The sequence below is a fragment of the Rhinolophus ferrumequinum genome, chromosome X, assembly GCF_004115265.2.
Source record: "Rhinolophus ferrumequinum isolate MPI-CBG mRhiFer1 chromosome X, mRhiFer1_v1.p, whole genome shotgun sequence".
NCBI lineage: Eukaryota > Metazoa > Chordata > Mammalia > Chiroptera > Rhinolophidae > Rhinolophus > Rhinolophus ferrumequinum.
This window is the reverse complement of record NC_046284.1, coordinates 8,601,863-8,622,541: the sequence shown is the minus strand read 5'-3', so window position 1 is coordinate 8,622,541 and position 20,679 is coordinate 8,601,863. Positions and strand designations below refer to the sequence as shown.

At 46.5% G+C, this 20,679-nt stretch overlaps 1 protein-coding gene across 7 annotated transcripts in view; it reads left to right on the top strand.

The window, feature by feature from the left end:
• Nucleotides 1-16,721, top strand: part of MTMR1 (myotubularin related protein 1) — a 62,790-nt gene extending 46,069 nt beyond the window's left edge. For 6 of the 7 annotated variants that reach the window (XM_033111139.1, XM_033111115.1, XM_033111130.1 and 3 more), the window contains 4 exons: nucleotides 2,788-2,880; nucleotides 6,973-7,086; nucleotides 10,964-11,140; nucleotides 14,450-16,721. In XM_033111139.1, coding sequence (XP_032967030.1) covers nucleotides 2,788-2,880; nucleotides 6,973-7,086; nucleotides 10,964-11,140; nucleotides 14,450-14,611 — 546 coding nt within the window. In that variant the 3' untranslated portion in view covers nucleotides 14,612-16,721. The remainder of the gene's footprint in view (nucleotides 1-2,787; nucleotides 2,881-6,972; nucleotides 7,087-10,963; nucleotides 11,141-14,449) is intronic. The other variant, XM_033111108.1, reaches the window with a different exon arrangement.
• The last annotated feature ends 3,958 nt before the right edge of the window (nucleotides 16,722-20,679 follow it).

The following is a 20,679-nucleotide window of genomic DNA, read 5'->3' as shown; positions in this document are numbered from 1 at the left end:
CTGTTGTGGGCACTCATTGTCACTTTCTCTCCTTCCGGTCTGTCTTGAAACTACTTCAGCCAGACTTGCTTCTAACAATCCCCCTTCGAAACTGCTCTTGCCACAGTCACCAATGACCGCCACTCCGCCATGTCCTTCTCTTATTTGGGTTGAGCATTTGACACTGTTGCTTCTTCCCTTCTTGTGGAAACACTTTCTTCACCTGCCATCTACAGCCTTTTGAATTTCCTCCCACCTTTTCTGGTCCTCCCTCTCTCCCCAACCTCTTAATGTTGGGGTGCCCCAGGCTCAGTTCTTGGGCTGATCTCAACGAGTCCCATGACTTTAAATACACATATTTCAAATCTGTCATCTCCTCGCCATTGCCACCAAGGCCCCTTTAATTCAGGCCTGGCCATCTCCCTTGAGGCTATTATAGCAGTCTCTTAACTAGCCTCTCTGTTGCCTATATCCTTCCAAACTGTTGTCCCAACTGCAGCCAGATAGAGCTTTCCAAGCAGATCTGAGGCTGCCACTCCCCAGTGTGAATCCCTTAGAGCCTGCCATGGCCCATGGGATTGTGGGCAGATTCCTCAGCACAGTATTCGAGGCCCTTGGTGGCCCTTAGTCCACCTTTTCAGCTTCATCTTGCCTCCCTTCCTTTGCCTCATCCTCTGAGCCTCAGCTGTGCCCAGCGACTAATAGCATCCCTCACTGCTTCTGATATAATATGTCCCTGGGCAGCCAGGAAGCAGGCGCCTTCCTGTCTTTCGAGGTTTATCTCAAGTGAGACCTCCTCCATGACCGACCTGTGTGACTTTCCCTCCTTGTTCTCTTCTCCCCATCTTAGGACAACCACTTGCTCTTCTGTGGTCCCACTATACTCCTTGGAACACTTTACTATCCTCGTTCTTCATAGGTCTTTCTCCCACAATTAGACCAATAATGAATTATTCATCAGGCACAGGTACTGTGTCTCATTTGTCTTGGTACCCCGGTGCCTAGCCAAGGGCCTGGCATCTACTAGACCTGGCATCTACCGTGAAAATGCCTGGAATCCCGAGGGCCAGGCAAGATGCATTAATGACAGACACCATAGGAGTTCAGTGAATGTCCGTTGAAAGAATGAATCCTAAATTGTGAACTAGCGGTGTAAAACTGTTCCCTGGGTGGCTTAAGTACTGAAGAGCGGGCTCCACAAATCATTTCACAAAGGCAGAAGTACAAAAATAAGGCAATGCATACGCCTGCTATGGAAAACAGTATAGCAGTTCTTTAAAAAATGAAAAATGAAAAATGGAATTCCCATATGATCCAGCAATTCTGCTTTTGGTATATACCCAAAAGAAGTGAAAGCAGAGACTCAGATATTTGCACTGCCATGTTCATAGCAGCACTGTCCACAATAGCCCAAACGTGGAAGCAACTGAAGTGTTCATCAGCAGACAAATGGATAAACAAATATGGTCTCTACAGACAGTGGAATGTGATTCAGCCTTAAACAGGAAGGGAATTCTGACACCTGCTGCAACATGGATGAACCCTGAGGACATGATGCTAAGTGAAATAAGCCAGACACAAAAGGACAAATAGTGTGTGATTCTGATTATGTGAAGACCTTAGAGCAGCCGTCAAATTCATAGAGACAGAAAGTAAAATGGTGGTGGTTGGGGGCTGGGGGCGGGGAAATAGGGAGTTGTTCAATGTGGACCGAGTTTCAGTTTGGAGAGATGAAAAAGTTCTATGATGGATGGCGGGGATGGCTGCGTAACAATGTGAATATACTTAATATAACTGAACTGGACACTTAAAATGGTGAAGATGGCCAATTTTATGTATATTTCACCACAATTAATTTTAAAAATAAAGGCAATATAATGTTACTCTGAGGTGTTGACAGTGAGTTGGTCATTTGCTTGTTTTTACGTCTTTCCTGGTGGCAATTTCAGAGATCCAGTATTCTCACTCTTTCTGTGTTGTGATTCCGTTATATCTTCACGATGTGTTTTTTTCCTCTTCCTTTTGCTTAGTTTATTTGAATCCTCAGATTATTTGAAGCTTGTCTTAAAATGCTCACTCTTAAGCTGTTTTTTACCTTGACATTTTCAATGCTTTTTATCAGTCCTGTTCATGTGTTTTAAATGATCTTTTACTTTTTAGTATGAATCTATGAATATCTTCTAAAATATCAAAAGGTATGAAATGCAATTGTAGATGTCAATTATATCTCAATACTGGAAAAAATGCAGCATCGGATTGCCTTGAGCAAGGACTCTACTCATTGCCATTTTAAGAGTGAGATTTTGGGGTTCTCTGAGTCATGTAGAATTGCTTAAAATTTGTATGTTGTTAATCACTATTTTTAGTCTCAGACTACCTGACATTTTGGAACAATGGGAAAAACTGTTTTTACACTTGTGGAGAAAATGGCAGTCATGATGTTTTATGGGGTGCTACCTGGTAGTCTCACAGTGACACTGTGCCCTTGGTGTGGTGGCTGGGGTTGCCCCCATCCTGTGGACTGAAAAGTTTGCTAGCCATTTGCTTTGAACTCTTGATCCCACCTATCTGAAAGAAAAATTATAAAACAATCAACATGTAAAACTCTAGTACACTGAAAACTTGTTTCCTAAGAGTAATGGAAGTCAGTTCAAGTCAGGGAGCATTTTTGAGTTCCTATTATGTGCCAGGGATTCCGTTAGGTCGTGGGACATACAAGTGAGACACGATTCTTGTCACCAGGCAATTTAAAGTGCCTTTTGAGAGGACCATGGCATACATTAAAACGTTTAACCTGTTTCTTTTCAGCGAGTGGGCCATGGCAACGACAACCATGCCGATGCTGACCGGTCCCCAATATTCCTTCAGTTTATTGATTGTGTTTGGCAAATGACAAGACAGGTAAGAGATTTCAAGTATATGTCTGACCAATATAGTCTGATTCAAACGTATGTTAAAGTTGAAGATTAGATGAACTTTCATCTTCATTCAAAATGAAGATGTGTATATGTGTGTGGAAAACATGACCCCTTCTGTTATAGAATTCATTTTGATTCTAATTCATTTAGACAGATAAGCAGGAAATTAGAAGCAATCAAGTTCACATCAAAAATTCCTTTTTTTGTGCAAGTGTTTTTTGGCAGTCATCCTGTCCCCCTGCCCTGCAAACCAAGGCCTGCTTCTCAGTCATCCTGCCTCTCTTGCTCCCTTTCTGGGCTGGAAATGTAGGATCCTGCCAGGTGTTAGAAATGGGGATGGGACCAAAGGCCACCAAAAGGGGATTTTACCAGGGAATCCAGGAATCTCCACACCCTGCCCCAGCCCACAGTCACTCCCACCTGAGGACCCATGGTGGAGAGGAAGCCGCAGACTATCTTGTACTCACCTGGTGCTTAGTTCCCAAAGCCAATGTATGGGACCCTGGTAAGCAAGGAGGCCATGCACGGTCCCCCTTCCCTTCCCTAAGCTAGTTGGGCCCGGAGGACTTCAGTTCAAAGCAGACCATAAGGCATGCGCTGTTTCTCACCTCATCTCCAACATGCAAACCTGAGTCTGGGGACTTAACCTCATGATGGGATATCGTGCCAGAGAAATGGATGTGGCATCAGAGAGAAACAGAGTCAGAGCCAGACAAAGAGACAAAGCGACGCAGTGGGGTGGCAGGAGGCAGGTGTGCTCAACACCCAACACCCAACACGATTTCACAAGCCCTCCAGAGGATTCTACCCTAGACCAGTACAGCTCAAACTTTCACAAGCACACACATCCCCCGGAGATCTTATTAAAATGCAGATTCTGATCCATGGTCTGCATTTCTAACAAGCTCCCAGCTGGTGCTGCTGGCCCACAGATCACACTTGGAGTAGCAAGGGTCTTAGCATAAACATACCTTCAGAAATAAGGAAGAGGGTGAGCGGGAGAGGTCTGAGCAGCCAAAGTAAATGCCCGGAGTCCTCGGGCCTCCCTTAGACCAGCTGCCCAAGCAGATTGGGCTTAACCAGCATCTGAGTGCCAGGTCACAGCTGACTGAAAGCAGCCAGTTAGAGGGATGATGGGGTAAGAGGGGTGGTCTCAGAGGTAGGCACCCTGGTACTAGTGACAGGTATCAGTGGGCACATACTCCAAAGGCGTGGAGGGTGGCCAGAAGTCGCACTGTTTTGTGTGCCATGCACTTCTTGCTGTTCACATCGATGCCAGGCCAGTAACAAAATTAAATGATGGTTACATTCAAGTTAAACGATAGTTGCATTCAGGTTAAGGCAAAGTATGAAATCCATCTTAGAAAAATTGCATAAAAACGTTGAACACAAAAAATAATTCTGATGCTTCTGAAGGGATAAGCAGTGTTTTTGTAGATGTGCCTAGGTAAATGTGGATGTGTTTATAAAATCGTCAAGGCGACTACCACTTTTCATGTTGATTAGTGCCTATTTTCATGTCTAATCTCTATCATTTTTGTACCATTTATTGGTTTTTAGGAAAGAAAATGAGGGGTTTGATTTAGAAGATTTCCTATGCCTCTCTCCGCCCTAACACTCTGTCCATGAAATGTGTATAATTATTTAAAAATAACATCATTAATGCATTAGAAGCAGAAACATGAATGATTAGTCTTTATCAATTAAATCACACGTGAATGAGATATAGCTTGTTAGAAAAGATGTGCTAATATAACAAGATTAGCTTATTTTTAGGCTGCGTACTGCTAAATCAAGTAAGCTAAATCAATGTAAAATTGTCAGAAATCTCAGAATCAAATGAACTAGTTTCTGTGCACAAATTGATATAAAAAGAACTAAAGGGAAAAGTAATTGAGGGACTCTTTAGAAAAGAGTCTCAAAGACATTCTAGAACAGCCATACTTTGACAGACTCTCTATCCTTTTGGATAGGTTTAGTAAGTTGTTGATATTTTTGTCCCTCAAGAGGTGCAGAATTTCGTTATGGATTCCTATGGGGTGTTTGAAGCCATACTTTTTAGGTAAATGACATAGTTTCCAGGTGAAGAGGCCCAAGCAAACTGTAAATTACAGACTTAATCTTTCATTTGTATTATCCTATTGTTGTGTCCCCTAATGAAATGTTTTCTGAGTTGTATTTAATGCCACAATGCCCTTTGAATGTGAACAGTAGTCCTGAGCCAACATTATACAGATGGAGCCCTTGTGCCCCAGTGTCATGGATGCTGAGAGGCTTGGGCTAAGCTCCAGCCACCCTCACCTCCCATACCTGACGCCCACTAGGCCACAATAAGGCTCCAAGTCAGTGGTGCTAGAATGAGCCCAACCAAGCTCCCTGATCCAGAATGCAGGCTCAGGTTAGGAATGAAGACTCATCCGACTTTAAAACTACGTCAATAAAAGCCTTCTTGTCCTGTTAGTAAACATATTTTTTGTTCGTTTATTTTATTCTTTAGATTCCACATATAAGTGAGATCATATGGTACTGGTCTTTCTCAGTCTGACTTATTTCACTTAGCATAATGTTCTCTAGGTGCATCGATGTCGCAAATGGCAAGATTTCATTCTTTTTTATGGCCAAGTAATACTCCATTGTATGTATGTACCACCTCTTCTTTATCCAGTCGTCTCTTGATGGGTACTTGGGTTGCTTCCATATCTTGGCTCTTGTAAATAGTGCTGCAATTAACAAAGGGGTGCACATATCATTTCGAATTAGTGTATTGGATTTCATTGGATAAATACCCAGGAGTGGAATTGCTGGGTCATAAGATTCTATTTTCAAATTTTTGAGGAAACTTCAAACCGTTTTCCATAGTGGCTACACCAATTTGCAATCCCACAGTGCATGAGGCTTCCCTTTTCTCCACATCCTCGCCAACACTTGTTTGTGGACTTACTGATGATGGTCATTCTGACTGGGGTGAGGTGATATCTCATTGTGGCTTTAATTTCTCTGATGATTAGTGATGTTGAGCATCTTTTCATATGTCTATTGGCCATCTGTATGTCCTCCTTGGATAACTGTCTACTCAGGCCCTCTCCCCATGTTTTTAATTGGATTGTTTGCTTTTTTGGTGTTGGGTTGTATGAGTTTTTATATATTTTGGATATTAACCCCTTATCTGATGTATCATTGGTGAATATCTTGTCCCATTCAGTAGGATGTCTTTTTGTTTTGTTGATAGTTTACTGTGCAAAACCTTTTTAGTTTGATAGAAAAGGCTTCGTTGGGATTCTCTAAAACCCTAGTAAGAATTACCTAAAACAGCAGTTGAGATGATCGTGTGATTTTCTTCCTTATTTTGTTAATGTGGTGAATTACAGTAATTGATTTTTTCTAACATTATTGATTTACAAATGTTAAAGCAGCCTTTCCTTCCTGAGATCAACCCCACTTGGTCATGTTGTGGTACCCTTTTTAATGTATTGCCAGGTTTGATTTGCTTATATATTGGTAAGGATTTAGGGGTGTGTGTTCACGGAGTTGTCTCTGTGGGAAGGTTTTTAATTATGAGTCGTTTCTTTAATAGATACAGACTTTCTGCTTTTTCTTGAGTCACTTTTGGTATATGCTGTGCCTGTGGTCCCCCTGCCCACCTCTGTGGCTCAGAATGTACCTCCAGGTGCAAAGCTGGGACAATAGTAGGACTCTCCTTCTTGTTCCCCTTCTCTTGGGGGTCACAGTCCCATGCTGCCTATTGCCAATTTCTGAAAACAGCTGTTTCATGTATTTTGTCCAGATTTCTAGTTGCTGCTGGCAGAAGGGTGAATGTGGGCTTTGTACTACCATCATGGCAAGAAGTGGGAGCTCCATAAGCTTTTGTAGGCATTGAAAAGTACAGCAAGTTTTGTTGCTTCAGGTTTAGCCAGATCTATAAGCTTGGGCTTGAAACTCTAGATAGTTAAGTGGGCTCCATCTTCCTTTTAATCTTTGACTATATTCCAAGTTGCAGTTTAGCTGACTTTCACCAAAATATCTGTACCAAGGTTTTAGAAATTGAACTTTAACCTTGTTTCTCTCTCCATTTAAGTTTCCTTCAGCGTTCGAGTTTAATGAACTCTTCTTGATTACAATCTTGGATCACCTTTATAGCTGTCTCTTTGGGACTTTCTTGTGCAACTGTGAACAGCAGCGATTCAAAGAGGTAAGTGCGCTACAGCCTGTCCATTGTTTTCCGCTGCTTGGGTGCCTTTCCCATGAAGTGCCACTGTAGAAGGGGTACTGAATGGAGAGGGGACTTGGGTCTAGCCCTGCTGCTGTCTGTAAAAGGGGGGGTTGCACTACATCCCGCCTGACTTCACCAGGCCCGGCTCAGCTGTCTGATCTTCTACGTTATCTGATCCAAGCCCCTTACTTTTGGGTTCACAGCTCTCTGAGTTCTGTAGGGTCAGTACTAGATCCTGGACCCCCTAAACTCCAAGCTCGTACTTCTCACTATACCAGCTCCAAAATGATACGATTCTGCTTGTCATTTTCTGTGCTGTTGGGCAGAAGGGTACATGGAACCCTGGGAAAATGAAGTCTGTGGATGAGTCCCAAACCTCCCCCTGGGCAGCATGCTCTACTTTCTTCTCCAGCAAGCTGGTAAAGAGCAGCTATCGAGACTCTGTGTTACATCTCAGCTCTTCTTCCTTTCCTCCTCACTCTGGGATAAAAGAAATGATCAAAAGTGCGGAAGTGTTGGAGGAAAGCAGCTTATTCTCTGGGTAATAGAAGAGTATACTGCCTGCGGGCAGAGTATATTGAAACATTTAGGAGGAAAAAGGAGGACACCGGCGCCCACATCCCTCTCTCCGCAGCCTTGCCACAGCTGACAGCCCGCTTATTCCGTACCCTCCCTCCGGCTCCTCCAGGTCTCACTGGCCTCTCCCGCTTAGGCTCTTCCCTTTGAACCCATTTCTTTTTTTTTTTTTTAATTTATTTTTAATTTATTGGGGTGACAATTGTTAGTATAATTACATAGATTTCAGGTGTGCAATTCTGTATCACATCATCCATAAGTCACACTGTGTGTTCACCACCCAGAGTCAGCTCCCCTTCCATCACCATACATTTGATCCCCCTCACCCTGAACCCATTTCTAAACTTGGAGTCATCTGGGCCCAGTCCTGGGTCCTCTTCTCTAGGTGACTTCCTCTGTCTCAGGGCTTTCAATGACATCTGGCTCCTCCCCTGCTCTTTCGCATCTCAGTAAATGGCACCTCTGCCCACTGAGATGCTGAAGCCAAATACAGAGGGGCCCGTCTTCAATTCCTCTCTTGCCCTCACCGCAGCTGCCATCTCCCGTCCGTCAGCGTGCACTGCTGGCCCTGTCCCTGTCCCCCAAATACATTCTTAATCTGAGCAGTCCTCACTGCTTTACAGCTACAAACCTAGTTCAAACCCCCTCATGTCACATCTGGACTAAGGCAGCTGCCCAGAAACAGACTTTGCTCCCTCCACGTGATCTCCTGCAGTCCACTCAAACATGGGACCCCGGGTGCCATTCCCAAACTTCAGTCCCACCACGTGCCTCTTCTCTGCTCGAAACCTCCCCGTGGCTTCCCACTGGGGTCAGGTTAAAATCCACGCTCCTGCAGGCCTGTTAACGTCTGAATAATAAAAAATAGAGTGAATTTTATGGTATGCAACTTATAACTCAATAAAGCCATGTTAAAAATCTACAGGAGAATGAAGTTCATATGTAGAATTTAAACCCTTATGTTTTGTTTTTGTTTTTTTTTTTGCCAAAATGTACTCTTAAAAGTAAAAAACAAAACAAAACAAAAAAAACTCTCTTTGTGTTTTACATTTGCATGCCATATAATTCACCCTTTTAAAGTGTGCAGTTCAGTGGTTTTCAGTATATTGAGTATGCAGATATTATCACCATCTTTCATAAAATTTTCATCACTCCAAAAAGAAACCCCATACCTATTAGCAGTCATGTCCCCGTCCCTCCCTGTCCCCAGCCCGTGGAAAACACTAATCTACTTCCCATCTCCATGGATCCACTTCTGGGCCTTTCATATAAGTAGATTCATAAGATATTTGTCCTCCTGTGGACTGGCTTATTTCACTCGGCATGTGTTCAAGGTTCATCCACGTTGTAGTGTGTGTGTGTGTGTGTGTGTGTACCACATTCCTATTGATGGCTGAATAGTATTCCATGGTACGAGAGACCACATTTTGTTTATCCATTCATCAGCAGATGGATCTTTTGAGTTGTTTGCACTTTTGACTATAATGAATCATGATGCTATGAACACTCATGTATAAGATTTTGTGCGGACATGTTTTCATTTCTCTTGGGCAGATACCTAGGAGTAGCATTTCTGGCTCATATGGTAACTCGAGGTTTAATCTTTTGAAGAATCCCAGACTGTTTTCCACAGAAGTTCCGACATTTGACATTCTCACCAACAATGTCTGAGGGTTCCATTTTCTCCTTGCAGACACTTGTTAGTGTCTTTTTGATTGTAGCCATCCTAGTTGGTGTGAACTGATATCCCACTGTGGTTTTCATTTCCATTTCCCTGATGATTAGTGATGTTGAGCATCTTTTCCTGTGCCTGTTGGCCATGTGTGTATCTTCTGTGGACAGATGTTCATTCAGATCCTTTGCCCTATTTTTAGTTGGCTTATTTATCTCTTTATTACTGAGTTGTATAAGTTCCTTATGTATTCTTTATATATGCAAGTCCCTTATCAGTTATGACTTGCAAAACTTTTCTCCTGTTCTGTGCATTGTCTTTTCATTTTTTTTAATGGTGTCATTTGAAACAAGTCTTTAATTTTGATAAAATACAATTTATTTTTTTCTTTTGCTTGTGGTTTAGTTGTCATATCTGAGAAACCACGGTCATGAATATTTGAGCCGGTGGTTTTGTTCCTAAGAGATTTATACCTTTAGCTCTTAAATTTAGGCCTATGATCCATTTTTGAGTTATTTAATGTATATAAAGTGCAGTGAGGGTCTAATTTCATTCTTTTGCATGTGGTTATCCAGTTGTCCCAGCACCACTTACTGAAAAGACTATCTTTCCCCCATTTTTGGCACCCTTGTTGAAAATCAGTTGAGTGTAAATGTGAAGGTTTGTTTCTGTATCCTTTTCTATTCCATTGATCCCCATGTCTATCCACCCTTGCCAGCACACCTGTATTGATTAGCTTAGCTTTGTAGTAAGTTTTGAAACCGGGAAGTGTGAGACCTTCAAATTAGTTCTGTTTTTTCAGAATTATTTTGGCTAGTGGAGGTCGCTTGAATTATTGCTGGTGTTTCTCTTATAAATAAAAAATATGAAAAGGTCCTAACTGAATTTTCTGAGTCTGGATACCTTGTGAGGAAGTCCGCTGGCTTGGGAACAGCAGAGTGGTAGAAAACCTTCTTGACCTCATTGTTTTCTTGTTTGGACTTTGTCACTGTGCTTGATGCATATTTCATGTTTACCTGCCCCACAATACCTGTGAGTTTGGGTGTTTTCGTTCGGATGAGCAATGTACATAACATTTCTAAACAATGTACTGTAACATTGGGTGGTGGGGAGATACATTTTAATATTTACTTCTCTATATAAGGTCACTCCAGCCTGCTACCTGGCATGTTTTCCCCAAGATAGCCATGATTTTCCATTGAAAAGAATCTTATCTATAAATTCTACCCACAGTCCTTAATAGTAAGAGTTACAAAAGCAAACTGCAAACCGGAATTTGAGATGCACTCGTATGTTATTGATGAACTCCCTCGTCTCATGGTTGTTAGAAATCTCTCATTCTGGCTTCACACAGATGCAGTCGCCGGATGTGACCTAACTCAGCAATACGTTTTCCAGCACAGTAATCAGTGTGTGTTTTCATGTCATTCCCAGCATGAGGCGATGCATGGCAGAGGGATGGGGGTGAGGCCTAGTAAACGTGCCTGAATGTTCACCGCTTGAACTCACTTCATTCCTTATTCAAGTCCTTTTCTTATGTAATATGAATTCTTCAGGATATGAAGAAAAGTTGAATTTATCTCAAGGTATTCCTTTTTCGTTTTTCAGGATGTATATACGAAGACTGTATCTTTATGGTCTTATATCAATAGCCAGCTCGATGAATTTTCTAATCCCTTCTTTGTGAATTATGAAAACCACGTCTTATATCCTGTTGCAAGTCTGAGTCATTTGGAATTATGGGTAAACTACTATGTGCGATGGAATCCACGGATGAGGCCTCAGGTATCTTTTTGTTTTGCTTCTTTCCAAAAGAGCATGTCTTTTTGTCCAGGTAAAGATGGTGTTACAGCCATGTGTGCGTGCTATGTGTTAGTGTATTATACCGCAGCTGTCTGCCCTCTGCGTCTTGCGTTCCCCTGTACCTGTGCCTCTGCTCCCACCCATCCTGGGCTGATGGACTTCATGTCCCACAGGCCACCCCTCAGTCCCCTGCCCCACTGACTCGGGAAACATTTTCCCCGCCCTGTGCCTCTCAGCAGTGCCAATAGCTGGTGCTCCGAGAACCTTCTTTAGGAACCTTTCCTGACCTGAAATTCTCCTCCATTTACTATATGAGGGCCCTATTGCTATTACCGTGTGCCAGGAAAATGTCTAACGTGGTGCGAGGGGCCACTTGCTGCTTCCTATGTTACAACAGTAGCAAGGGCAGTTAGCACTGCCACCCTGGTCAAATACATTGATGTGACGGGACCTTAGCACTAAGGTGGCCAGAGCACATAGTTCTAAGTACCACCTGGGCTCTGGGTTTAGTGTGCGTTTTGAGTAGCAAAAATGCTAACTTTTAAGAGTGGTAAAACTATTTTCTTTATTAAAGAACTTCTGAAGCTGGAGAAACCGTTTCAGCTCTTTACCCCGTGAAAACAAACAGTATACATTTAGTCCACTTCTGTGGTCAGTGGTCAATGTTTTCAATACAGATTTTCAACTCGATTTGTGGCCAGTAAGCCATTAGTAACCATGTCAAATGTTTATGGCTTATCCCTGTACCGATGAGCATCCAGCCGTGGCTCTCTGGTGTCTGCCGGGAGTGCGATGGCATCAGTTAGCAGTCATCGGTGGCCTCCAGAAAGCATCCTCAGAAACACGGTCCCCAAATCCTCTCCCCTTTCCTCTTGGGAGTGGCCCATGCCTCGTCATGTGACCCGAGTCAGTCACACCAGGCCTCCTGGTTTGTGCAGTCATGGAAGGAAACGCTGCCCCCAAGCCAGGGCCAAATCCTGTCTCTGGTGGTGATTTGATGCCTGATGCGGGGCAAGGTCTTGAGCCTTGCAGAGCCCTTGTACAGGGTGCGAGTGTAAAATGAATGCCTGGCTGGGAGAGTGGTAGGCAGGTGGTCCAGCTTTTTGTATTCTCCATGCACCGTGCTACACAGAAAGGAGAAGTGGAAGGCAGTCCAAGGGCCACAGCATTTTATCCTCAATGCAACAGGCACGTTTTGGAGACCTCCTAGGTGCAGGACACACAGAGCATGTTGGGGAGTGGGCTGGGCCTTGGTCGCATTGGAGGCCGGAGGTCAGCAGGCCCAGGCTGCAGAGGGCCGCGTGCAGCATCTCTGGGGGTTTGCACTTGATTCCAGGGTTGTGGGCGCCACCTCCCCCCGCCACCAGGGTTTGTAGAGCAAGACCTGGTGTATGCTTTAGAAAGCTCGTTGTGGTGGCGCTAAGGTGGACAGGAAGGGAGACAGGGGGCAGTGAAGACTGTGGCAAAGGGACCAGCAAGAAGGCCGGTGTGGGTGTCCATGACAGGGGACAGTGAAGCAGGTTGGGCAGACAGGAGGAGCGGGGACAGGGAGGACAGGCAGGGGCCACAAGCCGGTTGCATCTCTTTCCTCTGAGGAAGACAGGTGGGATTGGCTGCCTGGAGAGGATGGCTGGGTAGGGAGGAGGGCCCAGCAGACAGCTTGTGTCCTTTTGTGTCTCAGACATGCCAGCCTCCAGGGGTGACTGGCCCCTCGATGGGCATTTTCTTGAGGAAGCATTTGACTTATTGTCGGTGAAGACGTAAGAGAAAAGATCTAAAAGGCTGCGTGGAGATGTATGGTTGTCTCAGGCCCCGGGTGTGTGTGAACAGTCTGCTCTCTGAGCTCGCATGCCTGGGTGTTAGTAATGGGAGCCTGATTGCGAAGCGATCCATCATCTGATTGGAACCGAACGATCCCACAAATAGGCAACAGCATCCTTCTTGACCCATTTGGTATTTTCCTATCTCACAGCAGCCTTAGGATCAGCAGCAAATAAGGCAACTCTCTTGTTGTGGGGGTCTTTGCCATCAGACTCCCACATTGCTGTTCCCCCCACTTCTTCCTCTGACCTGCCCAAGTCAGGAGTTTCCCGGCCTCTTCAATGCTGGTCACCAAGCCACCCTGCCAGGTGTCTTGCTTGCACCCCCTCCCTCTCGTCTCTGAGTCTTTCAGAGTATCTGTCCCGCTCTCCTGTTTCCCATATGTCCCTGCTCCTCTCATCTGTTTCACCTTCTTGTCTCGGTCTCTCCCTTTCTCTAGTGTATGTCCCTCTCATCTGTCCTTCTCTCGTCTCTGTCCTTCTCGTGTCTGTCTCCCCCCTTCCCTCCACACAGGCTGATCACCATTAGCATCCCTGCTCAGTTTTGGGGGGATGCAGATGATGAAACAAACAAGCCTGGTGAGGGTGGAGAGTCCAAAGGCCCCCAACCCAGAGCACACACTCTTTACACTGGTCCCTGTGGGCTGAAGTGAGCATGTGTGTGAAAAGGGTGGGGGGAGAGTGCCCCAGGAAGAAGGCACAGCACATGCATGGCATCTTTCAAACTTGGAAGATTCTGGAATGCAGGAGGGGAGTGGAGGCAGGACCTGGTGAGCGGTAAGCCGGAGAGGCAGCCTGGGGTCAAACCACACAGTGCCTTGAGGCCTGGCTGTTGCCGAAGCCATTGGAGGGTGTGCAGCAGCGGTCACGTGGAGGGGCGGAGAACCAGTGTTCCCAGGGGGTTCCCCTCCAGTGGCCCTGCCTTCTCCTGGGGCTTCTGCCAGCTCATGAACACAGCTTCCAGTTGTAGAAAATGCGATGTAACAGAAATATTTTTAGCCAGCAGAACTCTTTATAAAGTTGCAAAATTGGAGGTGTGTGTGCACGGGGTGACGGGCATCCATGGAAACACGGCTCGGAAGCCAGTTGCATTTCCCACCCAGGTTGAGGACTGACTGTCCCTTTGTCAGCCTGCACCGGTGGCCTTGCCTGCCGGTGGCCTTACCTGACGCACAGGTTGCGCTTTCACCTGAACCCGCTTGTGCTCTCCGGGAACTTGGCCAAGCCAGGCAGGACAGCACAGGGGGACCAAAGCATCCCCACGAGGTCAGCTGACGCCCCCGACTCATGGGGAGGGGGTCCTTGTAGCCTGGTGCCAGGTGGGTCAAAGGCCGAGGAGACTTGGGACGCTCGGGGGCGTCTGGGTTGTGAACTCATCGTGCAGTTGGCAGCGCCCTTGTGCTGACAGGCTGTGTTAGAAACACAGTGCCCGACGGTGGCCCACTAACAGCTGTGTCCTGGAAACCCACAGATGCCGATCCATCAGAATCTCAAGGAGCTGCTGACCATCAGGGCGGAGCTGCAAAAGAGAGTGGAGGACCTGCAGCGGGAGGTGGCCACACGCGCCTCGTCCCCATCCGAGCGGGGCTCTTCTCCTTCCCACTCGATCACGCCTGTCCACACCTCAGTCTGACGGGCTCCAGACACGGCAGTTCCGGTGAGTCCAGCCATCAAGGCCATCCTGCGGCTCCTCTGCTCTCCCCGGTGACTCAGGCAGGGGTCCTGAGACCCGTCTCGGCTACAGCTTGTCATCTTGTCTTTTAGGATTAGGCCCAGTTCCCTCCGCGTCTGGATGGCACTTCCAACCAGTGACCATGTGTATGACTAGGTGACAGCCCCCTCTGTCATGTACGCTTTGTTTTGCGAACACCCAGTTTCCCTCCTGTCGGGTTTCTCAGGGTGGCTGTCTGTCCCATTGACCCGTCTTTCTATCACTGGGTCGCTTGGGAGAAATCATAGTGAATGGAATGCAGTGCTTAGGTTCAAGAAGGCCTCATACCATTTCTTTCCAAGGTAGACCCGTCATTAAAACCACCACCGTCACTTAGAGACTACGTTGCCAGCCACGTGGCTTCTTTCAGCTCCTTCCTACAACTTGAAAACTTTTAAAATTAACTATGTGGGGGTGGGGGGTAGACAGAGCATTGCCCTCTGTTCTAGAATTCTCTTCATGCACGGGGGCCCCTGTACCAATTACTCTTGTGTACATATAAGGTATTTTTAAAAAAGAGAAATGTGCCTTTATTTTCCTATGTCCTTTTTTATGTTTAGACTAGTCACCCAAGGAGGTATCTGCTTAACTGGACTGTATGAGAAATACTTTTCAAACAAAGCTCGTGCTAACTTTTATGTGGTACATTTGAAACATGATTTGATTATAGTCGTCCCTGCAGAGGGAAAACCGAGGACTCAGGCAGCTCTGCGCAGGTGCTGACGTCCCCACGGGCTCCTTCAGGGAACTGTCGGCAGCTCCTGGCCTGTCTGACCTTGAGCCTCCCGCCCATTTGTGTCAAAGTGAGTCTGGCCTCTCCTGTTACCTGCCTGTCTGAAATGTCTCATTTTCCTGAGATCCCTGCAACTCAGTGTATTCGTGCGACTTCATGTCAATTATTTTAAAGCAACCACTGTGCTGTCGCTTCAGTTGCCAAAAGCATAGCACGCACACCCCTTGGTTTGCTCATCTCAGAGCCAACCTTCGCCAGCCAGGCCTCTCCTCCCAGTTTTGCGCCTTCACTCACTGACTTGGGGCTCCACCAGGATGGGCAGGAAGTGATTTGCAATCAACTGGTCCATCCACTAGCCCTGAAGCGCTGAGCTCCTGTGTGTGGCGTAGCACAGAATCTTGCATATTTGCACCCACCCCAGCAGGCCTCGCCCCTGCCCATGTCTGCTACTGGGACCCCCATCCCTACTGTAATTAAGGTTGCCTTCCGAGGCAGGGGCCTCAGAAGCTCATAGGGTCAGATCTAAGTACAACTGCATTGGAGTATCTGGTTGGTTTCAAATGATTGGGTACCATGCAAAGTCCTACAGATTGACCTTAGTTTTGCAAATATATTCTTTAAAAAGGGTTTTTTATAGTCAAATACTTACAGAATAGCTGTTTTTTCAACTTGGAACTTTCTGATTCTTCTAGTAAATGATCTGGTATCCGTCAGGTATCAGAAATACTTCTTCAAAGTAATTTGATCACCTAAGATGAAGTCTCCATTTTTATCAGCTGGGGATTTGTTTCTAAATCATAGTTTGATTGATGTTAGCTTTTGATTTATGCTTCCAACATATCTGAAAGCTTATTTATGAATGGAAAATCTGATTATTCATTGATACAGTTGTTTTTAAATGAGGACATTTCCCATTCCCCTCCCCCCCAGAAATATCCTTCAATCCCCCAGCTGCACTAAGACTACTCAACTTAGTGTGGACTGGAGGATGCTATTGACAGAAGCAGAGTGGGCTTATTCTTGCTGAGGTCAGCTAGCCTGCATGCAGGGCCCCAGAAAGTCCCATTCGATTTGAAAGCAGCACAACAGACCATTTTCCTTTGTATGTTCCTAGCACAGAACTGTTTCTAAAACAACTTGAAGTATAGTTTTGTTACTTAAGCAATTCTTTTTTTTCGGTTTTATTTAAGTGTACTAGAATGTAAAACCTTTAGGGTTCATATTTTTGAAAACTGGTACAGTATCGTATTTGCCTCGTCTGATGCACTATATTTCAATCTAATTAAAGTGATAATGTTTGTTCTGTGGTCTTTTTTTGTTGTTGTCTCTGTTTTTAAGTATTTTGGTAGATTTCCTCCTTGGGGAAAATTAGGAATAGTAAACATTCAACACATGTTATTTTATTATGTGTCAAGCATAGTTAATGCCCTGTTTCCCCGAAAATAAGACCTAGCCGGACCATCAGCTCTAATGTGTCTTTTGGAGCAAAACTTAATATAAGACCCGGTCTTATTTTAATATAAGACCGGGTCTTTAATATAATATAATTAATATAATATAATATAATAATATAATATAATAATATAATACCGGGTCTTATATTAACTTTTGCTCCAAAAGACACATTAGAGCTGATGGTCCGGCTAGGTCTTATTTTCGGGGAAACATGCTATGTGTAAAGTTCCTTTCATAATTTAATTCATTTACTAAATCATATATGCAATTTATCATAAGTCTTGAGTATCTTGGCTGAAATGGGTAAGTAGTCTGATTTTCAAATCTGAAATGCCCTTGAACTTAACCTGCAGAAAATGTGGACATGGAAAGGACTGAGACACCTGAGTCAGGTGCAGCTCTGAGGAGGCAGGGCCATCTTTTCAGGCCACAAGTCCTAGCGCCTCAAATGGGGCTGACTTCTGAGAAGCCTGGCATCCCTACCAGGAGTCTATAGCAGAAATCCTGGTCTTGGGGGCGGGTGCTGTAAGGGCTTGGATGAAACCACAGCGCCCCCTGCGGGTCACTCTTACACAGGCCCGGGGTCCTTGTCCATCTCCATAGAGCACTCACTGCAGCTATAGTCCCAAGCAGTGACACCTCAGTGGCAAGGCTGGGAAGGCCGCTGTGCCAGGCCCCAGCTGGCCGTGCAGAACTACTGCACAGAAGAGTCACTCGGTGGGTTTGGGTTGGAGGACGTGGTGCTATTTCACTAAAATGACAAAAGTGCCACCCACCTCAGTGTGCAAACCTTCCTAGTATCCACCGCATCTTGCTCAGGCTGAAATGTCCGGCTGTCTTTTCAGTTTGTAAGTCAAGCTGCAAGGTCATGACAAGAGCGTACTTTACCCCAAACAGGCCACTCCGCACATGGCTGCAATGAGTGGCAGGGCCCCCGTCCCTGCTTGGCTTTCTCGGGCTGAAACCACTGCGCGAGCTCACATCCACCCTCGATACTGCCTTTCTTTGAGAGTCGGGGGCCTGCCTCTGAACCCCGGCTCTGGGACATCAGGTACTGTCATAAATTAAGAAAAAAACAGCATCACTGACAAAGGAACAACCTTAATACCGTCACAATGCAATGATCTGTGAGGTTCCTTTTAATTTAATGCAAACACGAGACAGTTTACAATTCACACTTAAACACAAGCACATAAGAAATAAGGGGATTCTGAGATCAGTCTCTATTTCTTCTTCCTCAGGGAACTGGTACTAAAACCCAACCCAAGTGGCCAAGGCAGTGGGCCTGGCACTGTTCTATGGGTTGCACCCAGGAGAGCACCCCACACCACAAACCTGCCATGTCTCCTTCCTCCACGTGCTCGGAGTGATCGTCCACACTGAGCTCCCCATCACCACATTAAGCTGACACAGATTGGCTATGTTCAATCGGCCCATCTAGTTCATTCACTTTATCTCCGCTATCACCTGGGACAGGCCTACACTGGCCAATGCAACTTGGAGAGAATCACAATTGCAAGAGTCCCGGAGAATTATGCAGGCGTCAGTGCTCCCCTGGTACGAGGGTTCTGCAAACGGGTGTGGCCAGTCCTTAGGGGCAGGTCTGAGCACTGGACTGTGGCCACTGCAGAAGTCACCCACATAGCTAAGGAGGAACAAGATGGGTCTGTGAACTGAAGTCACAGCTGCTGAGCGGTGGCTTCACCGTGCACGCTGACTTCTCATGACAGCTGGAGGCTTTTAGCCCTCACAAGCCTCAAAGGGAAGCGAAGGGAGCTTCCGGTGTCCCAACAGCGCCAGTGCCCGCACCATGCCTGCCATGCCAGGCACCACACAGGTCCCATCACTCCTCCTCGGCGCTGCCATGACGGACTGCTCTGTAAAGGTCCACACTCCGTGGGGGCAGGGAGAGAAGTATTCTACCATCTGGCCCTGTTTTTCTTCCTTTAAAATGCCTCGGGGGCCTTTGGCACGCGATCCTCCCCTGACTCCGGTTCCTTAGGACACTGGCCCTCCCCGGGCCCTCAGGTCACCCTATCTACGAGGCAACAGGCCATGGATACAAAATCCTTCATGGCTGCCTCCAGCCCAGCACCGGTGACGGGGTGAGGCCATCAGCCCTTGCCATCCTTGGGAGGAATAAGCCTAGCAAAGTTGACAATCTGGCCACTGCAGGCAGGGAGGGGCTGGAAACAGGCACACCTTCCAAGCAATGCAGCCCCTGCACAACGTCCTGAAGCACGGGGAGGCCACAGTTTCCTTCCTCCGCGGCGCTGTGCACAGGTGTGTCCTCAGTAGGGGGTGCGAAGGGGGTGCTTCCCACCCCCTCGTACACATACACTCCTGGGCTGTCTGGCATGTGCCCCCATGCAGGGAGGGGTCTTTCAGGGCCCACAGGCCTGTACGGGGGACAGATCCAAAGGGCAGCATCAAGCCACGTACTACACCTGATTACCACCCTGCAACGAGCCTGTTTTCTAAATAAGTGCTAAAAGGAGCACACCAGGCATGAATTAGATAACCTGCAGGGTCTGCTCAGATTTCAACTGTTTCCTTAACAAGTTGGAGTTGCCTCATCCCAGTTTGGCAGACAAGGCGCTAATACACAGCCGTGTGGGGCAAAGAGGCATGTGAATTCATAAACAGGACCCGAGCTTTCTGCTGACCTACATTATGCTTTCAGAAGTGCTTTTAAGCACTGCAAACTGATTATCAGTAGACACGGCTCTAGCTCAGCCTCTGACGGCAGGGCTCCCAGGGGCAGGGCTCCCAGGGACAGGACCACATGGGGGCTAAGGGGAACATTCCAGGGAGCCAGCTCTGCTCCAGCCCAAATCAGACAGCGCCGAGCCAGGTAAGGGACCAGTTCCCGGGTTCTGGTGTTTACCACACCGAGCAGGCCAGACAGGTAACTACAAACTTACCAAGTCAGGTGTACATCACTAAAGCAAGCAAATTCTCCCCTTACCAACCCTCCCCCCAGTACATTTCTAAGCCAACAACAAGCACACAGCATGCTTGTGGCTTTGAAGCTCATTATTGACCTCTGTAGCTTTTGCTACCAAAATAAGAACACCAAAAGAGTGGAGGATGAGCACGTCCCACGCCCAGAATAAAATGCATTTCCAGTGCATGAATGATTCCTAAAAACTAATCATGTCAACCTGGGGACCGCACTCGTCCCCTGTGGAATCAGATGGAAATTAGACCTGAGAGTCACAGCTTCCTACTTCTCCAGAAGGTTCCTAAACTCTCAGGGCCGGACTATCATGGCATGCATGTTTGCACTTAAAATAAAAAAAGAAGTCTCCACGTAGGCCAACTTTCTAGAAGCCCAGCAGTGTCAAAGCTGGAACTGGAAAGAAGGACCAAGATGACGACCCCCACCCCCAAGATGACGGCCCCATGTGGTGTGTGTGTGTACTGGGTGCTCGCTGGTTTGCTCCTTGCAGTGGCTTCAAGCACTGGGTGCTAGCTGGGCACCCTGACAGCCCTCTGAGGTCACACCAAGGGCTGCCTATTGGCAGAAACCCGCCAGTGAATCAGTGTAGCAGCTCAGGCGTGACATTACCCTGCGGTCAAACTCTTGTCCTTTAAGCATAAGTGTCCTCTTGCCTTCTGTCACCTCCCGTTTTCCCCCTCCCCAGCTCACTTAGGCCTGGGACAGGCTGGCTTTGGGGAGTCAGTGACCCAGCGGCTCCTGAGGCTGGATTTCAACACCAAGTCTCTTCAGAGCACCTACAGCAGGGGGGCACCCCAGTCTGTGTGCAGAGCACAGAAACCAAACTCACAATCACCCAGA